The 10163-nt window shown below is 38.0% G+C and overlaps 1 protein-coding gene across 1 annotated transcript; it reads right to left on the reverse strand.

Moving 5' to 3' along the window:
• Positions 1 to 1877: 1877 nt before the first annotated feature.
• LOC142974671 (collectin-11-like) lies at positions 1878 to 6377 on the reverse strand. Its single transcript, XM_076117127.1, has 6 exons — positions 6294 to 6377; positions 4992 to 5111; positions 4582 to 4710; positions 3861 to 4046; positions 2949 to 3206; positions 1878 to 2112 (listed from the first exon to the last, which is right to left on the reverse strand). The coding sequence occupies exons 1-6, from the start codon at positions 6337 to 6339 to the stop codon at positions 1961 to 1963; spliced, it is 891 nt and encodes a 296-aa protein (XP_075973242.1). The 5' UTR covers positions 6340 to 6377; the 3' UTR covers positions 1878 to 1960.
• Between the last annotated feature and the right edge of the window lie 3786 nt (positions 6378 to 10163).

Below are 10163 nucleotides of genomic sequence, written 5' to 3' on the forward strand. Positions count from 1 at the left end.
AATGAAAGTAGAGTTAATAATATATTTTTGCTTGTGACAGTACAAAGTTTTTTAATATCAAAGCGGTAGTCGGCTAGTGAAGTTAGTTCGATCGATTGCCCTTACGATGGAAACCAATAAAATAGTTGAACTACCTGTCTTCTTCCAAGACTGCTTATTCTGTAATCATACTTTTGTTTAAACTCTTTAGCCAATAAGAAGCTGTATCAGCATTATAGTAAAACTTACTGACCATTGATCTGATTTTTACTGCCTCTGTGGCGCAGTGGTTTAGGTCGCCACGTCGCTACCATTGCCTCGGAAGTCGTGGGTTCGATTCCCACACGGAACCATTATTTGTGCGATCCACAAATTGTTTTTTAGGTCTGGTTGTACTTTGTGTCCGTTATTTGTATCTTTGTGAAAGTCCCCGCGACACAAGAGTAATTCTTAGCGCGGGAGTTGTATTTTTATAACTAAAAAATGATCAGTTTGCGCGGAGGTCATAATTAGTTTTAAAAATTTCAAGCCGCCCGAAAAGGAGACGTTTAGTTCAAATACTACATGTTATGTGCTAGTAATAGAAATACATCTGGATTACAACTGTCAGACTAGCCCGGCATCGTCGGGTAAAGTATGATTTTATAAGGTACTAGCTGACCCGCGCAACTTCGCTTGCGTCACATTAGATAATTTTTTCCCCGTTTTTGTAACATTTTTTACTGGTACTCTTCTACTATTTGTCGTAGCATGATGGTATATAGCCTACAGCCTTCCTCGATAAATGGACTATCTAACACTGAAAGAATTTTTAAAATCGGACCAGTAGTTCCTGAGATTTGCGCGTTCAAACAAACAAACAAACTCTCCAGCTTTATAATATTAGTATAGATTCTATTTCTGTGGGAATTTTGATCCCATTACTAGTCTTATCAGTTACAAAGATATCATCCAATTTACTTTAGTCGTTCACCGCATGCAGCTGGTTACCAGTATTTTACATGGATTGACTGCCTATCGGACCTTCACAGCCCAGTTACGAGTTTTAACACGATGCTCTTCGATAAATTATTTGCTTACTTACGCTCGGTAATTCAATTTTATCTTTATAGATAACTAGACAGATAGATTAGGGATGAATTTACTATGAAATTTATATAATATTCAAGAGTTTCGTTATTCGTCAAACTTCCGCACCGTCCCGAAAGTTCCTCAATAATTTGTTATTGAATCTTAATTATTGAATTTTGGCAAGTGTACATAAATCATGTCGACGTGAAACTCTCCAGTTTGTCAAATAACAGCTTTCATTAGAGGCTTGACACTTTGTAACTTCCTAACAACGTAAAAGTATGTTGATACGAACAAACTTTTTGGAATAAAATTTTAGACCCTTTAAATACACCTTTGTGGTTTGGGTAGATATTGTTCTTGTCTTTTTACACACACGTATATGTATACATCGATATAAATATTATAAAATTGTAGAGTCTGTTTGTTTGTTTGGTTGAACGCGCTAATCTCAGAAACTACGGGTATGAATTGAAAAAATAATTAAATGCTAGATAGCCTATTTATTGAGGAAGGCTATATGACATCACGCTACGACCAAAAGGAGAGCAGAGTGCCATTTAAAAAAAATACAAAAATGGGGTAAATTACGACCCCTCCTCCCTTACGTGACAAGCGAAGTTGCTATAGCTACATTTTATGTATTTATTCTTCGATTTTATATCAGAATATTTCTCGATAGTAGCTAGTAGGTTACATGACCAAATATGACCATAAACCCCTTCTCGATAACATGACAACTATATTTTAAGGACGAAACATGGATAAATTTTAATGCCCGGCTTACGGGTACAAAAAGCGAGGTGTTATAAAAAAAACTAGTTAAAAATATTGCAACTTTTTTTTATTTCATATATTATACTAGCTGACTATTAGTATAGATTTCAATATAGTTTTCGCTAGCAGCATCTTATTTCTTGTTTTCCGGGTCCTTTTCACAAACAAAGAAGGACTTAGCATCGCAATAGATGCTCTCAAGTTTGCCGCTTCGAATCATAGCTCCGCAGTATTGTTTTGAACTCCTTGGTTCATCTTTTTCCCAGTCAAACGCCAAACATTCGCCTGAAAGATATTAAATATACATTTAATATATAAAATTTCCATGTTAAATTGTTAGTTACCGTACTTCTCCGAAACGGCTTGACTGATTCTCATGAAATTTTGTGAACATATTGAGCAAGTCTGAGAATCGGCCAACATCTATTTTTCATACCCATAAGTGAAACTTTTTTTTTTATTTATATGGCAAAACAACGTTTGCCGCTCAGCTAGTAATTATAGATATGACGGGGCGTAGATTATGAATTAGTTCAGATTATAAACTCCTTACTTCTTACGTTAAGGATTTTGAGCGGGTAACCCCGAATAGGGTAGTAAGTGTCACGGCGAGCAATGGCGTCCGTAGTGGGGCTCGGTTGACAGTTGCCGCACGAGGTGAACATACGCTAACCTATTGACTCGAAATCTTTACAGCTCTATTTTGTAACTAGCTGACCCGCGCAACTTCGCTTGCGTCACCTAAGAGAATGGGTCAAAATTTTCCCCGTTTTTGTAACATTTTTCGTTGCTACTCCGCTCCTAATGACCGTAGCGTGATGTTATATAGCCTATAGCCTTCCTCGATAAATGGGCTATCTAACTATGAAAGAGTTTTTCAAATCGGACCAGTAGTTCCTGAGATTAGCGCGTTCAAACAAACAAACAAACAATCAAACAAACAAACTCTTCAGCTTTATTATATTAGTATAGATTACTAATGTATGACAATAACACAACCTACGAGACTGCGAAATGTACATAATTACTTTATAAAATTACACAATATTAATTAAACAGTAAACATATTAGGCCTATGCAGTCAGACGAAGTCACAAAGCGGAAAAACATAACAAACTCACCATGAACGGACAGCCAATTCCCATCTTCGGTCCAATCCCTAAATCCTAGAAACAATGGGTCCCATTTTTTGTCCCAAGTACGCTGTTTTAAATCAACGTCTAAAGGAAACATATTCTGAAGTATTCCATATTCCTCAGGACTGTTTGCGATGGCCAGGTATCCACCTTCAAAGTTGCACACCGAGTTGGCGTCACCCCAGGTTCTTAACTCCTTATGGAGCTTATAACAGCTACCAGTTTTTGGTTCCAGTTTGTATTCTGAAATTTTAAAGCATTATACCAGTAGCTCGATTTTCTACTACTATCGACTACCGACAACCGGGTTGTCATCGAGAAATTTTGTATGAAAATCAGAGGGGCTATCACGTATCTCAGTTGACATCTAGTGTACGTCAAATCGATGGCCATTATTCAGTACATTGCTGCTTTGACGTAACGGGTTAATCTCTATAATCTAAGATAGAAACCAATGTACAACATAACGCCTTTAAATAGCTGTCCCCTGATCATCGTCGTACTAATTATTTTGGCAGTACATTCTTAATGTCAAAATGTCTATACTTGATGGTACCGACTGTCCTGTGTAACAGTAAAATCGCACTACAAGTTGATGACCAGTGTACGTCAGTTTGTTAGCCCCTATGCAGTACATTGCAGCTTTGACATAACATATTACTGCCCATTATATTATAAAAGAATCAATGTACAGCATGGAGACTTTAAATGGTAGTCAAATGAGATACTCAACAGTCCCCCAAGAGTTGTAAACGTGCTGTATATAGCCATCGGGCTACCTCCTATTGCATGTGAATAACTTTTTAAATAGCAAGATATGGGTATATTTCACACGCTTCTACATACACGTTCGAGTAAGGAAGGCGTTATGCTAAAAACAAAAATATTATTTCTTACCGCGATCCTGAGTGCCACAAACAGTATCTTCATTGATATTCTTTGTCTTGAAGCAGATGTAAGGCAACTTGGTGTCGCACAACTCCACTTTTAATCTATCTTGGTTCATACTCAAACAGAGCCGGTTGTCAAGACTTTGATTTTTATTCATAATCGGCATATTGTTTAATTTCCAAAAGTTTGCACCTGAAAGCAACCAGAAATCTACAGTAGGTCTAGAAATATCTCTCTAGAGAAGTATTTACTACGATCATGACGTCGGTCGAGCGCATGAATTACACTGCGGATCGCCGGCCGACATTTCAAGCCGCGCACTCTTTAAAAATATATAAACAATAGTTTTAATACTATTCGAAAAAATAACCAATTCCTCACAAAATTTCAGCCATATTTTACCCCATAGGAAAATATTTTTTAAAACTCTAAAACGCGTGTTATTGCCTCTAAAGGCCTTCGGGCGGCTTGAACAGCTTTGACACTAGGTTGACCACTAACCATACGATAAGAAGAAGAAGATCTACTACCGACAACCGGCTAGCTACCAAAAATGTTGTATGACAATTGGCTTATTACCTCTAGCGGGCGTAGAAACTATTTTGGCAGTACATTTTAAAATCAAACTCTCGATACTCGATGGTTCCAATTGTAGAGAATCGTGCTACAAATTAGGAGGCAACGGCGGTACAGTTCCGAAACGTGAGCTACAATTTTTTAAACTTACCATCTGAAGACAAGAAAAATCTTGGCGAGAACGACATCGAACTGCCAATATAGTACTTCTGATTGGCATTCATTAAAGAAATCATTGATTTCAATAAGCCTTCAGAGTGAGGGAACGCTAAGTAACCACCTGAAATAGAAAAAGTGGTTAGTGATATTATTAACAAAGATTTGGCTGGTCCATGCTTACTTTGGAGGTCTTGTGTTTGAATACATGGTATAGTGTTTTTGTTTACCCGATTACAATGAGGTAGCTGACTACCAGTCAAATTGGCTGTATAGAATGTAAAAAACACATTTTTAGTTTAGAAATATAACATAGTGACGTCACGATTTCGTATTTACGGTGGGATCAAATGAGTGCCTATATTATTTATAATGTTTCTGTAATCTGTTTATTTTGTGACTTACTTTCGTTTCTGCATCTGTCCGTGGCTTCCTGAAACGTAGCCGGTTCTGAATACACCTTTAGCCAACCACCAGCTCTCCTTAAGTACGCATAATCAGGTCTACACACACCTTTCACTATATCTGTGAACAAAAGATAAGCAGTGATAGCACCACGCAAGTGGTCGATGGTTAGAACCCGAGGCAACACCAATAATTGTTTTAAGTTTTGTATGTATTAGAAATGATTATCACTTGCTCGAAGAAATTGTTATGAAACCTTGCATGCCTTAAATCGAGCAAGGTCCGCTAAGTTTTTTCTTCACTACAAAATGAAAGATATAAAGAAAACCAGTTAGCGATATTCCTTAATTATGAAGTAAAAAAAAGAGTTTCAGTTGTACACTTCACTTTATGTGTACCAAATTTCATGTGAATCCGTTCAGTAGTTTTTGCTTGGAAGAGTTACAAACACAAATTAACTATATTACGAATATTTTACCTTTTTTTATTTTTCTTCGATTACTGTCCCACTATAGGGCAAGGGTCTCCTCCTAAACGAGGAGGAAAGGTTAGGCCTTGAGTCCACCACGCTGGCCAAGTGCGGGTTGGGGTCTTTGCATGCCCTTAATAAATATATTAATTATATATGTATATAATTATATATTTATTATTATACCATAGCTTCATATTAACATACATATATGTAAAACACTACCGTTTATGAGTGACTGATGGACTGACCGAAACTACTGAACGGAGAAAGTTGAATTTGGTATGAAGAGAAGCACAGCTAAGAAACGAATTATTAAAATTTCACTCCGAAGGGGTGAAATTCCACGCGAACAAAGCCGCAGACAGAAAGCTAGTCAGTTCAAATTCAAATTCAAAATATCTTTTATTTCGTAAACTTCGTACAAAATATTTGAAATAGTCACATATTTTATTTATTTTGTCCGTTTCGGAAAAGCTGGTTGCTCGTGAGAAGAAACGGCAAGAAACTCACGGAGTCAGTTATAATTTGATTGAAACTGAAACAACCCTTTTTTTTGTTTTTTTTTTGCGTCAGGAAAATGCATTACTGCATGTCCCGCCCCAGGGAGGAAAGCGGGGGTCTGTCGGGCTCTCCCGCCGGCAAGGCGTTCCGGCTAACTATGGCATACCGACTAAAAACCTGACGGTGTTCCTTCTACAGTCACCATAAGCCAGGACGCGGTACCTCAAATCGGATACACGTCCCAGCTGGTGACGGCCCGCTTTGGATGCGGGCCCTACTTAGAGCGGGGGTGGGCATGAGGATTGCCCCCCCCCCTAAATAAAACATACCTGTAGTAACAGCTAGTACCAGCACACAAGTAATTAAAGACTTCATTTTGAAGTGTCGTTGCAACGCCTTCACCCGCAGTGACGTTTCAATGTTTTAGTTCCCATATTTATAACATATCATCGTTATCGCAATGACAGTTTATCTGACCACAACTGGCTAGTTAGTTTGTAGTTGTATTTTTATTCTGATATAGCTTCTGCCCGTGACTTTGTCTGGGTAAAAGATCACCAGGAATAAAAAGATTTTTTTCTTTTATACTGCTGAGCAAAGGTCTCATGGTCTCCCAAATTAGGTAGGGGTTAGGTTAGAGCCAAGTTGGCCAAGTGCAGGTTCGGAACTTTGCATGCCCTGAAAAATGTTGAATAACGTTCAGGCATGCAAGGTTTCATCACGATGTTTTCTAATTCACAAATAGCCTGGGAAATCAGCGGTGTGTTGTCTCGGGTTTAAAATTTATACCACTCAGCTATAATAAAATTTTTATTTGTTATTTTTTGTACCTCAAAAAGACTAATATTCTAGTGTTTAAAATGTAAAAAACCATTAAGAAGCTTTTGAGTTCTTCATGGACAGACAAACGTAGCAGGAGACTTTTGTAATATAGAAATATAAAGAGCATTTACTGTGTTCGGGGAAACCCTTACACTATCAGTTATACATAAACTTACCACTTCCTTTTGAATCGTATCAGCGACGATTATGAATGAGCTATACATTTTAAATTTAAATTTAACCCATTAATGTCCCACTGCAGGGCAAGGGTCTCCTCCCGTAATGAGGAAGGGCTTAGGCCTTGAGTCCACCACGCTGGCTCAATAAATGTTTTAAACAAATTTTTAGGCATGCAAGGTTTCCTCACAATGTTTTCCTTCACCGTTGGAGCATGTGATAATTATTTCTAATACACACATAACTTCGAAAAGTCATTGGTGTGTTGCCTCGGGTTCGAACCTGCGACCACTGGCGTGGGAGGTGTAAACTTATACCACTATACATACATACCGAAATCATAATACAGGTACAGACCAAAGCGTTTTACTTTTAAGGCTTTTAGCTGACTCCAATTTTGTACCTAACACGAAACTTATTACTAAGCCTCCTCTGTCTGTCCGTCCGCCTGTCACCAGGCTGTATCACATAAACCGTAATAGCTAGAATGTGAAATATTCACAAATTATGTATTTCTGTTGTATTAGGGTAAGTCCCAATATATATTAGTAACCCAATAATAGGTACGTGTATGATAAGTAAAACTAAAATGGTACGGAACCCGACGTGCGCGAGTCCGATTCGCAATGGGCCGGTATTTTTTTTTGAAAACCATGCATTTCAAATAATAATATGTAAATCGGGTATCACATTTTTCTTAATTTTCTTTAACGTTATTGCTAAAATCACTACGTTCTCTCTTTTAGCAAAAACGTATATGAACTAGTTAAGAATATCGTAATGATTACTAATTCAAGTAGGTAGTATAATTAAGTACCTAGTATGAAAAACACTTGAAACACAGGCGATAAGATAGTATCAAGTGATCAAAATCTTACAAAAGCACTTACAATCTGTTGACGTATAAATTCGTATAAATGTTTTATACGAATTATGAGCGAAAGCGTTCAAGACATAAGCGATGAGAGGTTTGAAAATTATAGATTTTTATCTTTACTAATATTATAAAGCTGAAGAGTGGGTTTTTTGCTTGTACGCTCTAATCTCAGGAACTACTGGTCCGATATGAAAAATTCTTTCAGTGTTAGATAGCCCATTTATCGAGGCTATATATCATCACGCTACGACCAATAGGAGCAGAGTACCAGTGAAAAATGTTACAAAAACGGGGAAAATTATGACTCTCTTATCTGACGCAAGCAAAGTTGCGTGGGTCAGCTAGTACTAGCTAAACTGCCTGTTAAGGGCTCACTTAATTCCTACGTTGACAACGGTCGGTACATACACGCTGTACCGCGATGCTCTAACACTATCGACCATCGACAACCAGCTAGCTATCAAGATATTTTGTACGACCATCCGTTCAGCGCCTCTAGCGGGCGTCGTATAAACTATTTCTGCAGTACATTTTAAATGTCAAAGTCTTGATACGTGATTACCGACTGTACAGAATGAATCCTATTTTATTGGACGCTGCACAGCAACACTGGCAATACATGCAAACTATACAGTTGATAAAAAAACACCAAAAACCTCAAAGCACTATGTCAATCTATCGTATGGTTATTGGTCAACCTAGCGTCAAAGTTGTTCAAGCCGCCCGAAAGGCCTTTGACATGGCTTAACGACTGTTATTTTGACTGACAACAGTCGGGACCGACTTTTTACGTGCCCTTCGAAGCACCCTACGGTTGCTCAACCCACAGATCGTTTACCAACCGGTGAGCACAACTGGCTATGAGCGCCTCACAGCACTAAATAGCTAACATTGTAAGCACTAACTTTCGTTTTCGTATTACGTGAGCAGCAGTCCTATTCACTGCCGGTTATACCATAGAGGAAGATGTTATGTAAAATAAAATTTTGAGGCGTCCATAGCCAGTATAGCTCTCCGGTCGGTAAACGATCTGTGGATAAAGCAAACCTTAGCGCGGTCATTCCATAGACGGGTGACCGCATAGTGGCATTTGAACTGGGCGCGCTTTGGAGGGTACGTAAAAAGTTTGTCCTGGTTTTCGTCAATTAAGATAACAGTTAAGTACCGTGGGGTTCCTCACATAACGTCAACGATCGCTTGGAGGGAGAAGAGATGAAAAAAAACATCACAAGTCTTTCAGGTGGCTTGAACAACTTTGACACTAGGTTTACCACTAACCTTAAGATAAAAAAATAAATAAAATCTCATAAAGCTTGTACCACACAGTCGAATTCTTGAACATTGGTGTCGAAACACTTATTACTTACGGCAGCAGGTGTTACCTGCAGGGGAAACGATATTAATATTAACTTGTAAAGGAACGCGGTAAGGGTTGGAAACAAGAAATTTTCAAGTTGGGTAAAACACGGAAAATATTCTTGAAACTTTTTCTTTTAATGCAATAGGAACGAAAACTTATACGGAGCTCGTGGCTAGGTGATAGCAGCCTCGTGAATTGATCTGTCAGGTTCAGCTACGCTGGCCGAGGTCGGTCAGTGGATGGGTGACCATATCAAACATACCGAATTTCTCCGTACTTCGGAAGCCACGTTAAATTGTGGGTCCTGGCTGTAGTTTTCAAAAATCTTTGACAGTTGTTACCAGAAAAAGCTTGAAAATCTGATAACCAATCTCCTTTTTTTTTAAAGACAATTCCCGCTTTAACAACTAGCGGACTGGCCCGACTTCATCCGGGCATAGCACAATTTTATCCATTGATTCCATTCCCGTGGGAATTTTGATTACATCCCATACAAACCTTGCCCCGACAGTTACAAATATTATTATGTATATTAATAAAAGAATAATTATCTAATTTAGTTTAGTTGTTCAAAAATTATGCGTGTACATACATTTCAGTGGTACATTTTTATTTATAAGTATAGATACTAGCTTCTACCCGCTACTTCGTCCGTCACCTGAATTTTCCCATGAGAATGCGTCATTTTCCCGGGGTAAAAAGTAGCCTATGTCTTTTCTCGGGTATCAAAATATCTCCATACCAAATTTCATGGAAATTGGTTCAGTAGTTTAGTCGTGATTGAGAAACAGACAGACAGACAGTCAGAGTTACTTTCGCATCTATACTAATATTATAAAGCTGAAGAGTTTGTTTGTTTGATTGTTTGTTTGTTTGTTTGAACGTGCTAATGTCAGGAACTACTGGTTCGATTCGAAAAATTATTTCACTGTAAGATAGCCCATTTATCGAAGAAGGCTATAG

The sequence above is a fragment of the Anticarsia gemmatalis genome, chromosome 8 (assembly GCF_050436995.1).
Source record: "Anticarsia gemmatalis isolate Benzon Research Colony breed Stoneville strain chromosome 8, ilAntGemm2 primary, whole genome shotgun sequence".
In the NCBI taxonomy this organism is placed as follows: Eukaryota; Metazoa; Arthropoda; class Insecta; order Lepidoptera; family Erebidae; genus Anticarsia; species Anticarsia gemmatalis.

Bases quoted from the DNA above. Each gene is read 5' to 3' on its own strand.
- LOC142974671 (XM_076117127.1), bottom strand. From the start codon at position 6,339: ATGAAGTCTTTAATTACTTGTGTGCTGGTACTAGCTGTTACTACAG. The intron at 5,112-6,293 runs GTATGTTTTATT...TTTTGTTCACAG, and splicing joins GGTACTAGCTGTTACTACAG to ATATAGTGAAAGGTGTGTGT. The intron at 3,207-3,860 runs GTAAGAAATAAT...TTAAAATTTCAG, and splicing joins TTGTGGCACTCAGGATCGCG to AATACAAACTGGAACCAAAA.